An 18,782-nucleotide genomic window follows, 5' to 3' on the forward strand; every position below is an offset into this window, starting at 1 on the left:
CATACAAAACAAAGCAGCAGTCTCTAAGAATCAGTTGCCCTTAACTTTTTTCCTCCCAAATTCAAGCCAACACAGTCGTGGCACTTTATTCGTGAGCTGTTAGCCACTCAATGCATTCGTAGGTTCATTCTTTGAAATGCCAAACACGATGCAGTCCAACAATAGCAATGTTGTTTTTTAACAGGAAGGAATGTGTTAACAGCATGGAGTGAGTCCAAGAGGATCTGTTGATGGTTCTGATGCTCATTCTAATGGAAAATCTGAATGTTTCTAATTAAAGGCCAGAGGAAACTAAAGGAACAAAGACATGACTGTATGAATCGCTTTTGCTGGTTATTTAAATGCTAGAATTCTGGATCCAACTCAAAGGATTATTTAAAACTATATCCAAATAGGTCTCATGCCCAGGCAATATTTAAAATATATCAAGGTGTACTCAATTATGTTTATGCTTACTTCTAAAGATAATGTGATGTCCTTATGCACTTTGCACTTTACACACTGATAATTTATGACAAAACTGCAAAGAAAAGTTTCTGAACTTTTTTAATAGTAAATGTGTTTTACATGGTAGAACAAAAGCAAAAATATAACATTTTTATAGCAACACATTTCATTTCAAGGGTGTAAAAAACACATTACTCATGGGTCATGTTTCATAATACCTCATGTCTCATAGACTCTGGTGTTCACTTAAGAAGTGCAAATGGAAACACTTTTCCAATTTTTACAGAACTGATTTGTCCATCGATGGATGTGTTATGAAACAATAAACCTGTTTTAATGTGCAGCGTTACACCCAATATAAAATGTTACCATATATTGACTCCATATATTTGAATTATAATGCTATGTACACTTTCTTTACACATTTAAAAATCTTTCAATCACTAAAAATCACAAGAAAATTTCACTTCTCCTTTTAGATGCCTATACAGTATCTACATACATTCATGGGATCACATTTGACACCCTTTTAAAAGTGTTTCTTCTGATTGCATTGAAGGAATGCTCGAGAGTTTACACACTTTCTCCATACAGCGTCACAGGCTGTGCACCAAATATTAAAAAAAAATGATGCCACTTACTATTGCATATTTGAGATTAAGAACAACAAAAAAAAACAACAACATTCCAATTTGCAACGTTCCAATTTCTTCAGCTTGAATACTGAAAATTGTCAAGTGAATTCTGACATTATGGCACACGAGTCCAACACTAAACTGAGCAGCTGAGTAGCACCTGCCATCCTCCCATGACCAAAATGAGCAAGAGAGTGACAGCATTCATCTTTACATGTATTTGTGACAAAAACCTTTAAAGTACATTAAAAGACCTTTCCCTCTTAAGGCAAGATTCAGCAATTTATACAACAAATGTGATACGTTTAACTCTGTATACTGAAAAAATATTTATCGTAAAACCAAAAAAATGATAGGCCTCAAGATATTCCTTTGTAATCTGGTATTTAATGGAACTTTCCAACCATTTTAGTCTCAAAAAGATAAACTAAATAAAAATCCAGTTGAGTTTGATATGTAGATGAATTCACTATTTAAGGAAGACTTGATGATACAATAGAAAGGTAAAGAACTGTTGTTTTCGAAGTCCAAATTATCTGCAAAAATTACAACTCGATTTTTATTGTTCCTTTTTTCCTGACTCTAGTGTACTGTTACTGTGCACTTCCCTCTTCTGTAGTTATCCACATCTATGTATCTGAACACCTCGCCCCCGCTGTCCTGTTACCACTATTACTACAAGCTAGGGATGGCATCATCAAGGCCACTTTCTTGACAGCCAACGGCAACTTTCCCTTCTGAGAAGTAGGCAACACGGTTCTTCTTTGTTTTTTGTTTAGAGAGTGCAGCAGTAGTTGGTGTTGGTAGAAGTTTTCACATGCAGGCTTTACATAAAAATATATATTATTAGTGGTAATGGCTACAATGTCGTCTAATTTTCAGTACCCAATGACTTTCATGAGTTCAGCTATATTCACTGATATTTGCTGTGGTATCAAACATCTAAGTTTCACTATTTTATAATAAAACGGTGCACCCCAATTGGATTTTACATGGACTTGTTTTCATGTGGTGGAATATTTCCAGAATTGAGAAAGCGGTCGATGCCAGCTGCAAAAATAATGTTTGAGATTTCTACTATTTAAGCTATCAATAATTACAGAATCAAAACTAGTTTGAACATGAATTGTAAGTCATTATATTTCCACAGTAAAGCATTTAAATTTATTTTAGCTCAGCTAATTACTTCTATCAATTATTGCAAAGAGTTAAATGATACATCACAGTGTCTTAACACAGATGTAGAATATCACAAGTCATGGTTTGTTAGTTAAGGTGGACATTTTCTACATGGAGCTGCACTGCAGTTTGATTTGATCCAAAAAAAAAAGGGTCAAACAGGTGACAATTATGTCAGCCACCTTCAAACCACAGCGCTGCAAAACCAAATTTTAATGACTGTCATGGCGGGCAGAAAACCAACGATTTTACGTGCATCAGTGCAAACAAAAGCGTGTCCGTGTGATCTTTGTTTTTTTAGCAATATACAATATTTACAGTTTGAGGATACTACAGTGTTTTGTTTCTAATCTATCCTGTAATGAGATTCAAAGGCACCTAAGTGACACATTCAAAGCTGAAGGAATGTTGATCCACTCTGCGGTGTTCTGTGAAAGCTAAAACAAACCATTAGGCCCAATTTCATTGTTCTCTCTCTTGTTGTTGAGCAACAAATTTGGTTGAGCTCATTTAGCCATGACTTTTTTTTTCTTAGCTGATATTGCTTTTAACACTTAGCTCAAATTGTGAGAACGCTCCTTTGTTCTATCAAGGCTGTATCAACGTAAGGCTTCAAAATCAAACATTAGCAAAAGCAAACAACTTAAAAGATTAAAAATGAAGTGCAGATGTGTCTTCAAACTAGACCTGCTAATGGATTTGAAAATAAAATTGTAATATACAAGAAGCTTATTCCACCTGTGAAGGTACTATGTCAAGTAACAGTTCTTTTTGTCCTTTAGGTTTTTGCACAGTCCTTTCCTCGTCACCTAATAAATTATCACATTAATGTGAATGTACGTCACGCGCACACGGTTGAACATAAATCACTGCAGGCATAACAAAGGACTCCTACAAGCACTGCTTCAAAAAGTGTCCAAGACGTACTCCCTTCTTTTCCTATTTTCTGTGCGTCGTCACACTTATAGCCGTCTTTCCAGGTCCCCCTCCTCCGTTTTTTCTCCCTTTCAACGTCATCTCACCACAGTGAGGTCAGAGGGTTCCATTCGCAGAGCGTCCTGTCCTGCTGCTTCGTGGAAAGCGGTGGACTTTGAGGTGTTTCGACAGGTGATCGCTGCGGGCAAACTTCTTCTCACAGACGATGCACTGGTATGGCTTTACTCCTGAATGAGAGCGGCGGTGTCGGGACAGCTCGTCGGATCGGGAAAACCTGTCGAATAAAAACCAAATCCTTAGACAGTCCCAATTACTTCTGCGTTTTTGTTTCATTTTAAGATTGCTTCACATGTAAACCTTTGAGTTTGTATACAACCAAGCCCTTTATGAATATAATTACAAATGTCACAAGGTATGTCAGGCTGTTTTACATGAGCGAAATCTGAGACGTGTGATGGTATGCCTGCGTAATGACCTCCACCGACCATGTGAAGTTGAAGAGCCATCCCGTATTTAACTCAACACATGTGTGCTGCAAGTCTAAGTCTAATCTATTCCTGTCTTTTTCTGCTGTCGTCTCTAGGGCTCATGCTAGTTTGACTGTTATAAGAGTTAAGTGTTAAGTGGACGATCCAGCAGGGCCTTGATGTCTATCTGTATATATTAGTGAAGGTGTTAGGATGAGAATAATCAACAATAGTTTAACTTGTTCAGTAGCTGCCCCCTACAGCTGCTGACTGAAGGTGATAATTCACAGGGATTTAAAAATGTCACAGACAGTTATTTCAAACCATTTCCACGGTAGACGTTTGTTAGCTCTATTAACCTATTCATCATTTTAACGGGCTCATAAGGAAACGATGATAAATTACAGCGTATCAGACTAGAAGCTTAGCCAAAGAGCTAAACAATGATGACTCATGTCGCTATTGTTTAGATCTTCCTTCTTTTATGCATGTCTAATACAGTACCTCACAATAACATCTTACATACCAGCTGTGATCACAACCATAAACATATGACAGTTGTATTTGTAATCTCCTACCGACTGCTAATTTAGCTAAAATATGTTGTAAGTTCCAAAATGTATAACCAATAGAGCAGTGGCGGCTGCTGGTCTTTCATGCAGGGGAAGCTCATTTTCTGCCTACTTCAGAAAATGTATCTGTTTATTTAAATGTGAATTCTACCCTACGTTCCTTTAAAAGAAAATGATCTGTGACCCTGTCGTACCAACCAGGAGTCTCACAACACAAGCAGTAACAGTCTCCACAAACACCAAAAACAGACACTAGGTTTGTCAGAAGTTAATTCGCTATGAGAGGATCAGCAAAGTCTCCGTGTCAACACAGAGCAACGGACTGAAATATTTGAAAAACCCGCCTGTGTCATACTCTCTGATTGGCTCATTTCGCTGTCAATCAAAATTGAATCAGCCTGAGACAGATCATCCAATCATCATCCATTATTCCAGCGTCCGGAACAGACAGATCCAGCCCACTGCTCCATAGACCTCCTGTGAATCCCGGCGTCCGATGGGCGGGACTAAGTGCGTCATAACCGAGCATTTATCCAATGAGCGTCTAGTTTGACTGCAGTGGATCAACCACTAAATCCTCCCCCATTGAAGTCAATTGAAGCTGAACTTCACCACTGTTTATTAACACTGTGACGCTGCGGTAATGAATGAAGAACGTCACGCTGTCACTGTCAGTTTCCTGTTATAAGAAGCTGATTCTGAACTAAACATACATGTGTTCTGTTATATATTTAGTCAATGAAATGTACACACAACACTACATATTTGACCACTGATTTTAGGGGAAGCTGAGGTTCCCTTGTAGTCTTAAAGCATCCGCCACTGCAATAGAGGTGTCCTGATCCGATATTGAAATTGGATATCGGGCCGATATCAGCCAGAAAACGAATATACATAGGATTTTATCGGACTCCATCTAAAATCACTGATATAAGCGCTCCGATAAAATTTTCCACTCCAGCACTTCTATCCATAGGTGATTGTGGTTTACACTCCAACAAAGTACCCTACTGTTGTTGACTGTTGTTCTCTGTTTGAGTAACGTTTGAGTAACATTCCACACTACAAAATAAGTCATAACAGTATGTATGATTCGTGCTGATATCGTATCAGATCGATCTTGGCCGATATTGGTATTGTATTGGAAGTGAAAAAGTTGATTTGGGACATCCCTGATAACCAATACCATCATGTCTTAATGACACAATATTTACCTGTTTGCATTAGAAATGTATGGCTACTCTTTGCTTTTTTAGTTCAGGGGTCAAATAAGGAATAGTTTGATCTCAAGTGGGCCACAGATTTTATTTATGTGGGAAAACGAGTAATTTCAACATTATTCTGTCCTAGTTTGCACTTCTACGTACACATAAAATGCAAAAATATGTAAGAAACCAACAGTATCCAAGCAATAAGTGATAGATATCACTCCCAACAGGATCTTCACTTTAAATTTCTGAGATTTTGTGACCACATTCTATTTAGTTATGGAAAATATTATGTAATAAGTTGAGTAAAATTTAAGGATTTTGTAAGAATTTTAGAGTTTTTCCAACAGTTTAACATTAAAAACGACTGTAAGCATTGGGGAAAACTGTGAGTGTCATTTATAAAATGATTCATGTTTTTTCTGTCATTTTTACTTTCTCCTGCGGGCCGAATTGAATGCTCCAAAGGGCTGGATTTGGCCCCCGGGCCATGAGTTTCATTCACAGAGGTGCACAGTTCTCCTCACCCAAGATAGCACACATTCCAATAAGATAAACACAATACAAGTTTATCATAACTCAAGAATGTTTGATGCAAACCACGCAGCTTGTTCTAGCTCATAGTAATGAGTTTCACATCAGCTAATGAATCTACTGCCATGTGTGATGAGACAATATTAAGTTACTGTTAAATTTGTTCTGCTTCCCACTGCCACACTGACACTAAACAGCTACATTTCTCATATCCATGTATCGATTTAATAATATGACAATGCTAGCAAGTAAGCGTAAACTTTCACAAAGTATCAGAACTGCTACAGTATTTAGCTACTGAAAAAGACTATTGGCTTGATTTGACACATGCTGCATGATTATTAGCCAGTGGGAGTAACCAGTTATTTTTGTAATATATTACAGTAATATATTCCTTTTTGAAGTAACTCAATAGCAGTGTTTGGAATAACGGCGTTTAAAATAACGGCGTTATGTTACGGCATTTTTTTTTCAGTAACGGGTTAATCTAATTAATTACTTTTTATGCCGTTACAACACCGTTAACGTTACTGAGCGTTAAGTGAGGTGCGTTACATGCACTGATTGAATAAACTGTGATCCGAAAGCAACCCTGGCTTCATACGCAGCTGTATTGAGGAGGTGGGTTAAAAACAAGGTGAGCGATTATGGCTGGTCATGTTTCATGGTAGCCAATCAGAGCCAGTGTTTTTACACGTGCCAGCACACGCGCCACACACAGACACACACACAACCACTACAGATTGGATGAAGCAGCAGAGATGGCGAGCGTTGAGCAGTCTGATGAAAAGTTGGCATTTTTAAGGCGGAGATACAAACACTACTTTAAATGAATTGTGGTCAAAGGCAAGAAGATGTGAAGTTTTCATTATATCCAGGAACGAAGACTTTAATGAACCACCTCACAACGACACACGCATATAAAAAATCTGAATTCTTTGAAATATAGCAATATTTATTTAACAGTAACGCAAATAGTTAGTTTCCTTGGTAATGAGTTACTTTTATTATAGAGTAATCTAATTACTAACTCTGTTACTTTTTTGAACAAGTAGTAACTATAAGTAATTACTTTTTTAAAGTAACGTTCCCAACACTGCTCAGTAGTGTAACTCATTACAAAAGTGAAAAGTGGTAATATATTACTAGTTACAATTAAAGTAACTCAAGTTACATGCATATTTAATTTAGGTGCATATTTGCTTTGTTTTCTCACCGTTTGCAATTATTTGAGGAAAAAAAGATGATCATTATAGTTAAATATAACTTATGGAGAACAAAAAAGAACTTTCTGCTCCTGAAACAGCAGAAGTATTTGAAACAAAACTTAGACCGATGTTATTCGAACACTATCAGTGTTCTGGACCAAAAGTGACTCAAAGTAGTGCAGTTACATTTAAAAAAAAATAAAATAAAACAGTAATATTGTAATACAAATATTTTCCATTTTTATCCCAGTAACTAGTAATATAAATATATTACAAGTTTAGAGTAACTTACCCAACACTGTTATTAGCTGCTTTGAGACTAGATATTTACTGTATATTGATAGTCCCCTATACGGGCCGTGTGGTAGTGTTTCCTAAGGTTTAATGATTGTTGTTTCAGATGAGAGACAACAAAATATGGCAATATATTGTCATTTCTTTAAATCATTACACAACATAGCTGATGATTTTCTTATTGATCACATTTATGCTATATTAAAACTAGCTAACTAAACACCGTTCAACTCTCTTGATTCCTGTTTCAGATCTGAAGGTTCTAAACATACTACATTGAAGAAAGAAAGAAAGAAAGAAACACTTAAATATAGCAAAATATCCTGACAAGATATAAAAGCTGAGTAGTTACACAAACTGTTCATGATTTTTATCTGCGTAACCGTGCTCAATTCTGTAAAGACCGAATGAACAGCTAATAGTGTTTAGTCCATATTAACCTTTTAGAGGTAAAACATGTGAAACATGGTATCTTCATGACATCAAAGTGCACGAGACCCACATTAAGCATACCCATAAAGAAAGAACAAAACTATAAAAAATGCTTTCATCAGAAACAAGCTGTTTCATAAGCCAAGGAAACTTGTAACACTGGTAGAACAACAAAGGTCAATTTAGTAAATCAACAACAGTAGGCCTACACACATCTAGAACGAGAGGGCAAGAATACATGTTCAGCTACTAACAGAAAAGCGAGATTACTCATTACACCTCCTCAAAAAGGAAACTTGGAAGACTCATGACCAATACAAAAAAAAAAAACGTACTCTAGTCAAAACAACACACTCCTCTTACATAAGGACTTTGAATCCCTGCTGTCTCACTACAAAGCAAAAATGTGAGAAAATGCCACGAGAGGTCATCACCTTGTCTGTCGCTTAAAGCCATGCAAGTCAGCACTACTCTACGTTAGTTAATGCTACATGTAGAGTACATGACTGAGAAGTGTCACATAAACAGAACCATCTGCAATTGTTTTCATTAAACGCAATGACTATGTTATAGAGGAAACATTTCAAAACAAAACAAAACTGGAAGTATGCACAGTTTGCACACTGGTCTAAAGCACGAACTGTTGTGAATCTTGTCAAATATCTTGAGCTTACGAACAGTGAAGCTATATGGACTATTTCTGGAGGGTTGCACCACCACCACCACCACTACAACAACAACAACGTAATCCAGCTTTCATTTGGCAAACACAGCTGCAGATATAATTGTGTTGATCAAATATTTTTAATTAGCCAATCACAAAGTAGGGAATCTGATAATGAGTTTTAACCATAAAGCAATAGCCAACGCTACTAATAAGGCACACAATACAAGGATTGTTGTATTAAATGAAATATGAGGATAAAGAGAAAAATATGTCTATTGCAGTTTTAATTGGCCCAGATTCCTGAAAAACCAATGCACTTCTACTTGTTTATGTGTCAAGGTTTAACTTTAAAATAAGATGTGGTCGGGGGGCTGGCAACCCTTTGCTATCTTGAAGCAGCAAGCTATCTTGAGAACGGTCACACGACTGGCAAACAAAAAACAGGTCTTAAGTCAATGCCACAGTGTTCACTTGTTATTTTTAGGACAAACATTGCTAAGCATAACCAGCCTGCTGGGTAACACATTACATAAACTATGTACACAAGTATTTTAGTAAAAAAATGCTACAGTAAGATAAGTTAACTCGAGCCACGGTCTGGGCGACCATGGCGCAGGTGGTAGTGGGTCGCCTTCTGATCGAGAGGTTGGGGGTTTGATCCCAGTACCTGACTATGTGTCGAAGAGTCCTTGGGCAAGACACTAAGTTGCTCCCAGTGGTCGACTAGCACCTTGCATGGCAGTCCTGTCCCACTGGTGTGTGAATGTGAGAGTGATTGGGTGAATGAGCTGATGTGTAAAGCGCTTTGAGACTGCTTCAGTGTGGGGATAAAGCGCTATATAAATCAAGTCCATTTACCATTTTTAAATCTTCACTTGCAATAATTTGCTTAACGGTCACTGGTTAATTTGCTAGTTTTGTTGTTATATTCCAATCTTAGGTCGGATAAAGTTTATACATACTTTGCTCGTCATACAAGTCTTAAAATACAGTTTCAAGCGTTTCAAACTAGGGCTTAACGATTTTGGAAAATAATCTAATTGCGATTTTTTTTTCCTCAATATTGCGATTCCGATTTATAATGCGATTATTTTTTCAAGGACCTCTTGTCATGTATTTTTCAATGAGCACAAGCAATAAATCAATCTGTTTCATAATAAACAATTTCAGATTTATTTAAACTTTTAGTAAATATAAAATTATTATTAATTTTATAGTGACGCGTTTTATGACATCGCGATAATATCACAAATGCAATTAATAGTTCAGCCTTATTTCAAACTGTCATCCCCATTTATCCAACCACTCATTAAGAGCAACAGGGCTAGCAAGATGCTAGCTCATCACCAAACACCACTTGTAGTTCAGCTCAAGATTGTGCAAACAACCTCTGTTTGAAAGAAAACTAAATTATGTGGTAAAGGAAACATTACCACAAAATCAACAATCTGTAGTGAAGAGTCAAGATTAACACACACTAATGTTATTAAAAAGATGAGAAGACACTGGTGTGTGTTAAATTATGGACCACACGATGATACTTCATTCATAGACATCATAGAGCAATAAAATACTGTCTTTGGATTCCTGTTTTGGCTGATGACACCTCATCACAAACAATCTCTAAAAGTGTAAAACATTTTAATAGTTCTCAGTCCAAAACAGTTCCCCCGTCTTTGACATGGGGCATGAGGTGCGGCTTGAGGCAAAGTCGACAAGTGTAAAACTAAGCAGTTAAGTTGAAGCCACTTTTGAAAAGAATGAACAGAAGCATTGTTATCCCAGATAGCCCCCTCCTGGATTTTAAGGATTTGGTTATGTTAGCCACTCAATCCTTCTAGTCACAAGAGCCAAAGTTTAAGCAGAATCAGCTTTTTACCTAATACCCCTTGAACATGGAACTAAAGCCTGGAGGGATAGACATCTTCTCAGGTCACCTATACAGTAGATGTCAAACAGATTTGATATTTTAAAGCTATACTTTAAATATTTTACGAGATAAATATCAAAACCTACATCTGTTTCTTCGCATCTCTTCTTCTCTGTACAGTGGTTTCTTATAATCTTTTATGAATGACGATAATGCAAACATCACACGCTAAAGCTAAGTATAGCTATTAATGACAAGCTGAGGCTTGATATAAAGCTTTAGCTCTTTAACTACTACTAAACTGGGCCTGAGTCCAAATGTATCATACTGTACACAGGAGGATCTTCCAGTATCGCCCACTCCTTAGATTTATTTGATAGACGCAGGGAAAAATTTATGTCTGAGAGATAATATCGATCGTGTGCCAGCTCCAATTTGCAACTTCCAACGCCACAGCTTTATGACTATAATTTGCTCCCCGTCCTAATCTCTGATTTGAACAGGAGTTCTAATCTTTGCAATTTCGAAGATTGTGGCCAAGTTCTTGGAGTTCATGGGGTGGAAAGTACTTGTTGATTACTGGAGGTTTTTCCTCTTTATGTTATGGTTTTTGCACCTTAAGTCCTTAGGGCGTCTTGGTGTGGCTGCAGCTAACCACATAGTTTACATATTAGTGTGGCCGCCGTGGGAAACACACCAAGGTTATGTTGCAACTTGTCCCTGTATAAAACTCAACGCCAACCTTTACCAAGGAAATAAATGTACTACCGCTTTAAAGGTGGCTTTTCACACAATCCAAACCCTAAAGCAAACAATTCCAACTCTGTCTCTACTCTCCATTATGTTTTTGTCATGAGGAATGTCATCAGATGACAAGGACAACCCCACACTGCCCTGATGACAGATGTCAATTCCACACGCCTCAGTGTTTCAACAGCAAACTCCTGTTTCCAGTTCAATACAACCATCACATGGAAGCTGTTGTGCAGGTTTGAGCAGAACATACATCATGTGTGTGCATGTGTTTTCTAGAAGTATAAGTGTTTACATGTGGCTTTATATGTGCACATGAGTACATGAGTACAGCCATAAAGTACAGCCAGAAAAAGGCAGGGAAGGTCAGAATACACTTTAAACAGGAAATAACTATAGTAAAAGTAGACATTTGACTAAATAAGTTATGAGTGGGACTTTGACCAATGAAATAAGGCATCTTGTCTACATCAGAGAAGCCAACACATGGATAAGTCTTAAGGATATTTCGGATGAAAGGTGCAGGGCTGCTGATCTTATTTTGATCTGTTTTTGAAACGAAGATCAATGCAACGTCAACAAGTTGAAACAGTTCTATGGTGAAAAGCTGCCATGCAGAGTGACAGAATGTTTTCAATGGTCTCCTGCCAGCTTTACTATGAGTTTATTACACGGGAAAGACATTCCTTATCTTATCTGACTAAGTTCCAATAGAAATTTTAAAAAAGATACACCTTTTTAAAAAAAACAACAACATTTAGGCAGGATTTTCTCATTCCAGGATTACAAATGCTGCTAGTGTTTAGTCACATTAAATGCTTTTTAAAAATGTGTTTCAAACCGGAAACAGCCCTGAGACTGAATTAAGTAGATTCATTTGACAAAATAGAGCGATACACATCAACTCCTACTCATACATTCTCTACTGAGAATGCAAAATGTGATCAAATGTTGCACCGGAGGTATTACAGCTGGCAGTCAGTGCAGATTCTTCTCACTGGCAGAAGCCAAATAACTCATTACCACTAATGTGAACTGTTGGGAGGGAGATGCGGAGGGATTTTATTTTTAACACACATTTACTTACGGGCACCTTTGCATTACTTTTGGCAATCATGTCTTTTGCTGAGTCAGTCTCAAAACTTAAGAAATGATATAGTTTTTTTGGCAAGTGGCATGTTTATGATGGACAATTGTGGGAGGGTTTGCAAGAAAGATAAGATAATAATACAAAAAGGAAAAATAAGTACTTTTATCACTTGTAATGAATCGCCAAAACACACTTAATATTAATGCTTTTTCAGTTATGTACTTCCGAAACCTGTAAACCATTAAAGGACAGGACCAGTCGTTAATGACATTGTCCCACATATTGCTAAAAATTTAATGAATTTGGTTAAAATATTGTAATCACAAGGTCATGAGGAATTTCTATTCAGGACACGGGAAAGATCCACACAATTATTGGGAGAACCCAAAAACTTCTTGGTTTCTGCTAAACTGTGAAGCAGCAAATTCAAGTAATCACGCCAGCACCCTGCTCCCTATAGGTCGGTATTCTTGATCATAAACACACCAACACATCCATAAATGACTTCAGATGATCCACTGAATGTAAAAAGGAGGAATTTATTGACCAATGGGCCATCAGTTGGAATTTTACCAAAGATGTACATTATTTTCTCTCCTAGATCAAGATAATGATTAAAAGATTGAAAAATCTGGCTAGGGTAGACTCGTGAAAAAAAAAAAAAAACAGTTAAGTGTTGTTTATCTCAAAATTAAAAGTCATCCGTAAATTCCGTAAAACAAAGTGGAATAATTACTTTCTGAGAGTGTTTGAATTGCGTACAGACGGTGAGCAAATAACAGGGCTAACAGGGGACAAAGTCTGCATGCAAAGAACTTCAAAAGAGGCTCTATCTTATCTGTAACTTCACCAAGGTAAAAAGAAAAAAAAAAAAAAAACACAGAGATAGTGAGGATACAACCAACAGGCCCAAAAGAACAAAGTGTAACCATCAATAGTATTATATAAAGTAACTTGGTTAAGGATGGGCCAACTTCCTTTTATTTACTCATAAACTAAAAATTGTGACTCTTTCATTGTCCTTGTATATGCTCAACCCATATATAGTATGCATACGCACAGAATGCCATGTTTCACAAACCAAAGTATTGTGTTTGTTTTGCACCTCCAAAAGAAAACAACAGTTACACACCATTAAACTGGTGTTAATCCTTATCTGTAATAGACCCTCACAATAAAGTATAACTTTATTGCATAATAAACTTATATGAAGCAATCCTCTTTCAAGTCTGCACATATTATCAGCCTGTTTCCCAAAGTGTATGTCTCCAGATTCTAATCTCTGGTGGTAAAAATCATAGAAAATATATATTCAATAAAACATGACTTTGCAAATTCAACTTTGTGGTTTTAAGACCGCAATGTCTGGCGTGTAACAAGTAGGACAAAGGCATTCGGCATACGGTTCTGCTCACCTCCATCCACAGCCGGGCCATGTACAGGCAAAAGGCTTCTCCCCCGTGTGCCTCCTCAGGTGGGCCTTGAGGTGGCTGCTCTTAGTGTACATCTTATTACAGCCGGGAAAAGAGCACTTGTGCATTTTAATCAGGTCTGCTACTGCACTTTTTTGGTACCTCTGACCTGCAGCGAGTCCTCCTGCAGTCAAACCACCACCAAACCCATCTTCTCCTAGGCCGATGGGTTTAGCTGCAATAGGCACTGGTGCAATTCGCACAAACTTAGAAGAAGCAGCCGTAATAGTTTTGTTTGCACTGCCAATGTTTGCAGATGAAAGCAGCTGAGGCACCAAGGCAAAGGTCTGCCCCTGGATGTTGACCAGAAGCTGAGCAATTTTGATATCTGAAGGAGTTTGATTGGGTTGGGACTGGGCCTTTTCTGGTTGTTGCGAACCAGCATCTGAAATGGCACTTGCGTTTGGCTCTTGTTTGACTTGTATGGGCTGGATTTGAAGGATGACAGGGACACTGGGAGCAGTGATGGTGCTTTCTGATGAAGATGCTGATGACCCACTGTCCTCCTGTTTGATCCCATAAGCACAACTGTCAGATGAGCTGATGATACAGCTTGCATCCACTGTAGAACTGGAACTGTCGGAGTCCAAGGTGCATGGTGCATGTTTGGTCTCTGTGTTAGATAGTGAATGAACCACAGGAACGGTTTGATCTGAGTTTTGTGACACAGCGATGAACTCCCCAGGAAATGTCCTTGAACTTTCCACTTCAGCTTCCTCTGATGCAGGAGACATTGCCTCATCGCTGCCCTCCTCATCTTTCCCCATTGCCACCATCATGTTCTCCTCCAGGAACTCCTCGATCTCCTCGAGGGTGGGCTGAAAAAGGATTGAAGCAGGATCTTGTATTTCATCAAGGAAGACAGGGAATTCGTAACAGTCCTCTTTGGCCTGCGACTGGTGGAGACTCAGCCGTTGCTCCCTTTTGGACTCCCATGTCAGACCCATAGGTACAAAAGGTGCACTGAGAGATGAGTTAGAGGAAGATGGGGACGAGAAGCAAACGGAGGATGAAAAAGAAGTGAGAGAGCTGCTGCCGGTGTGAGAGTTTACTGAGGAGGTGAGAGAGGCCTGGGAAAGCAGGAGGTCCAGCAGGCTGTCCTGGCTTTCTCCTCCAGAGGAGCTGCAGCTGCCACTGCTCCTACTACTCCTGCTTTCATAGCTGGAGCCCAGAACATGGCATGACACTGGCGATGGGGACTCAGGACTGGAGCAAAGAGAGGATCGAGGGCTGGATGAGTCACTTAGGTCGTCCTCTGAGAGGTGAGGTGAGGAGGAGAGTGTCACTCCTTGGTAAGGGCGGTGGTGCTGGTGCAAGGCACAAGCGTCTGTTACCATGATGTCTGGCGATGTGCCACCATTGCTGTGGGGACAAAGGCAATGGTAGTCCGACTCCGGAGAGCCCGTGTAATACAGGAAGGTCTCCTCACCAAGTGGCAAGTGATCCACCATTCCTCTTCAGGAAATGGCAGCTGGCTGTGCTCTAATGTGAAGATCAAGCCCCAAACTTCTTTCGTTATCTGCCAAAATCACAAAGAGGCAAGAACATTCAGGTAGATATTAGCAGCAAGAAAAATGCTTATCAAAAAAATGTTGTTCATTTTAGAAAGATGGAAAGGCTGTATGATGTGTAATGAACATGATAGTATCATTAACATGTGATCGCAAACAGGTCTCTTTCATCTTCTGTCTAAACCATCAGGACAGTAAACTTTTACAGACTTTTTGTCCTGAACAGAAAACAAGTAAAACATCCATGGTTGCCAAGCAAGAATGTTCTTGAAATATGATAATAATATAATTGGAAGGATGAAGGAAACTCTGGGACTGTGGCTTTCAAACAAGGTTTAGCTAAATCTACTACCTTTAGTTTAAAGGATGGAGTTCAGTTAAGTTTCTCTGATTTTGTGCTCTGGTTTTGGATTCCACAATGTCCAAATACTTATCTTATATTAATTGGAGTGTCTACCTTAACTCTAGCAGTAATTGACTGCTTTTTTTCAACACCCTTCTTTGTAAAGGACTGGCAATCTGATGAGGTGTGCCTTGAACAAACCAAACAAGACCCTGTCATATACGGAAGATAAATGATCATTGACGGATATGCTGAATGTAAAATGAAAGGATTCTTCTGAGTAAAACTGGAACCACAGTAAAACATTTCTGCATTTGGTCTAACATTCAAATAATTTCTAAAGACCTATTGCCAGTTTCCCATACATTTTCTGTGGGTTTTGGGCTGTATTTAAATTAAAGACTTCATTTCATACCAGTTTTTATACAATAGAAGCTGCTGTTTTGTATTTCACTCTGCTGATATAGTTTGAGAGTTTTTGCTTTGGGTTGTCATAGTGACACATGATGTCATAGCTTCTTTACAATGGTTGAGTTTAACAATATTATTATTTATGTGCATGCCAAAAATGGACGGAAAAACAAGAAGCAAACCAAAGACACGTGTAGACTAAAAACCAACCATCGTAATTAGACTAAAAACAGATGTCAAGACAACGTTCCTCATTGTTGTTAATGGATCATAATTTGAAAAAAAAAAAAATACATTTCTGTTCCTTTTCAAGCTTCTTAATAGAAGCTGTGACTGGTAATAAAAAACAACTACCAACAACTAACAACCAAATCAGAAAATATTTTTTTAAGTTCTGCATTGACAATGAATTCAAAACCCACAACTCATAAAATTGATCTCTGCATTTTATGTTCCAAAACGTTAAGTCTTAGAAATTACATTTTGCTTCAATCCAAGTCAGAAAACCACAACACAAGTGTGACAAACAAAGCAATAAACAAGTGTGTGTTGAGCAACTTTATGAAGCCATCGCAGTCATAAGTAAATCAGAACACACACAATATTACTATGATCATTATTTCTCCAAGCATTGGCAGCTGCTTGACGAACTCTGCATTTAATGGCACTTCAAAAGAAAAATCTACCACGTGAGGGAAGTGGAATTTGAAGACCTTGCTGTGTGTGTGTGTGTGCGTGTGTGCATAGTGTGTGTGCGTGTGTGTGTGTGTCTGTGTGTGTGTGTGTGTGTGTGTGTGTGTGTGTGTGTGTGTGTGTGTGCGTGCAGTGCACTGCACTGCAGCTGCTGGCTCCCAGTTGAAGCTGACCATGTGGAATCAGGGGTTCCCATTTCTCACCACATCCAACATTAAAGCCATATGTTTTCTTAGCCGAGTGTTTCTGGTTATTCCCAGTGGGTTGTCCACACAACAGAGTATGCACGACGACCAAACTATCAACTTATTGCACACATACTCACTCACATATATTAATGTATAGTGCTATATATATTATGCTCTTGCAGATAAATAAAAAAAAAAAATGTCATTAAAAAGCAGATTAATCTATTCCTCTACAATAATGTGTAATGATTATATATAGAATTAGATGTACAACAATTTTAATTTCCATTCCACCTTTTTTGAAATCCTTAATGGTTTTTTTTGGATCCTGACCCTGCATTGATATCACAAATTTCTGGTGACCCCAAAAGTACAGAGTCACAAAGTGACCAGATGAGCAAGCTCAGATATACTTTATTTTTTTTAATTCTATCTTCTTATCTTTATACTGCATTTCATTCTAACCTAATTTATATTTGAGAAAATGAAAGTATAGAATACAGATGTCTAAGACTGTGTTGCGTTTTAATTTGAAAAATAATAAATACTAATAATAAATATTATATATATATATATATATATATGGGGTCACGACCCCAAGGTTGAAAACCCCTGCCTTAATGTGATGCATGTGTTGGAAAAGGAAGCCTGAAACCAAAAATAATTGCGCCCTCTTCTGTTAACTTAAAACAAAGCTGCTTTTTCCAAAGTAAAGCGTAAGAAGCCCCAGGGGGTCCTGAGAGAGTTTCCAGGTGTCCACGGTACAAAAAAGAGAGGAAAAACAACCCGTCGTTTGCATTGATAATAATGGCTTTGAGGCGTAATGTCCCAAACGCAGGACATTTAAACTTTACTTTTCCAGACTGGGTGTTGTTATGTAATTTGGGTTATAATAGACAGGATTCAGGCAACATCATATGGTGGGATTATAAAAGTCTGCACTGCAGCTGCTGCACTGGATGTGAAACCACAGTAAGTTAGAGTGGAAGCAGTTTGAGGAGCGCAGGGGCCACCTTGGCCAGCGTTGGAGTCATTTGCCCTACAGTAACCCCACACAGGCGCTTTGACTCAATCACACTGCGTAATTAGTTGCGGTGGCTCTCCGGGGAATTCATGGCATGTTTGACACCGCGGGCACTGACAGCTAAACCCGTCAAAGTCTTTACACACTATACTCCAAACAAACAGCTCAAACTCTGCTGTAAACTTGCAGAGGAGTCGGATAGCCGATGCACATGTGTACATTTGCGGAGACAGAACTACACTTTCTTTTGAAACCCATAGCAACACATAAACAACAACAAGCATTCGTGAATAAAAAAAGTGACGTTGCAATAATATGCACTTTTACTTTTATGCTCACCTGTGCGTAAAAACAATCCAAAATCACACCCTGGGAAGCTGAAGGTTCTTCTGCTGAACGCATGTGTCTGTGCGTAATGGCAAAATAACTCCAACACGCTGTCTTTGCACTGCGCCTCTCTCTCTCTCTCTCTCTCTCTCTCTCTCTCTCTCTCTCTCTCTCTCTCTCTCTCTCTCTCTCTCTCTCGATCTCTGGATCTGCTCTGGTCACGTGATATCAGAGTGGCTCGTCACGCCAGTCAAATCAGTCGTTGGGATGGTGAAGGCTCGCCTGCTCAGCGCGCAGTAATTGGTTCTCAGTGGAGGGAGGCCGGCTTAAGGGTTTGGCATATGTATGAAGATGTGAGGGAGGGGGTGTGCCTGTGATCACAAACAGTGCATGTGCACAAAGAAGTCTTAGACTCAACATCAGATCCAGTCTGACAGGATCTGAATGTTTTTTTAATTAAATATTGTATGTATTCAACATTTTCATATGCAAGTAATTGTTGTCTCATACAGGTTAAGATC

General features: G+C 38.4%; 1 protein-coding gene across 1 annotated transcript; it reads right to left on the reverse strand.

The window, feature by feature from the left end:
• Positions 1 to 528: 528 nt before the first annotated feature.
• klf15 (Kruppel like factor 15) lies at positions 529 to 18,398 on the reverse strand. Its single transcript, XM_028453799.1, has 3 exons — positions 18,274 to 18,398; positions 13,708 to 15,283; positions 529 to 3,471 (listed from the first exon to the last, which is right to left on the reverse strand). Exons 2-3 carry the CDS (start codon positions 15,213 to 15,215, stop codon positions 3,294 to 3,296), a joined length of 1,686 nt encoding a protein of 561 aa, XP_028309600.1. The 5' UTR covers positions 15,216 to 15,283; positions 18,274 to 18,398; the 3' UTR covers positions 529 to 3,293.
• Between the last annotated feature and the right edge of the window lie 384 nt (positions 18,399 to 18,782).

Source organism: Gouania willdenowi, chromosome 7, assembly GCF_900634775.1.
Source record: "Gouania willdenowi chromosome 7, fGouWil2.1, whole genome shotgun sequence".
In the NCBI taxonomy this organism is placed as follows: Eukaryota; Metazoa; Chordata; class Actinopteri; order Blenniiformes; family Gobiesocidae; genus Gouania; species Gouania willdenowi.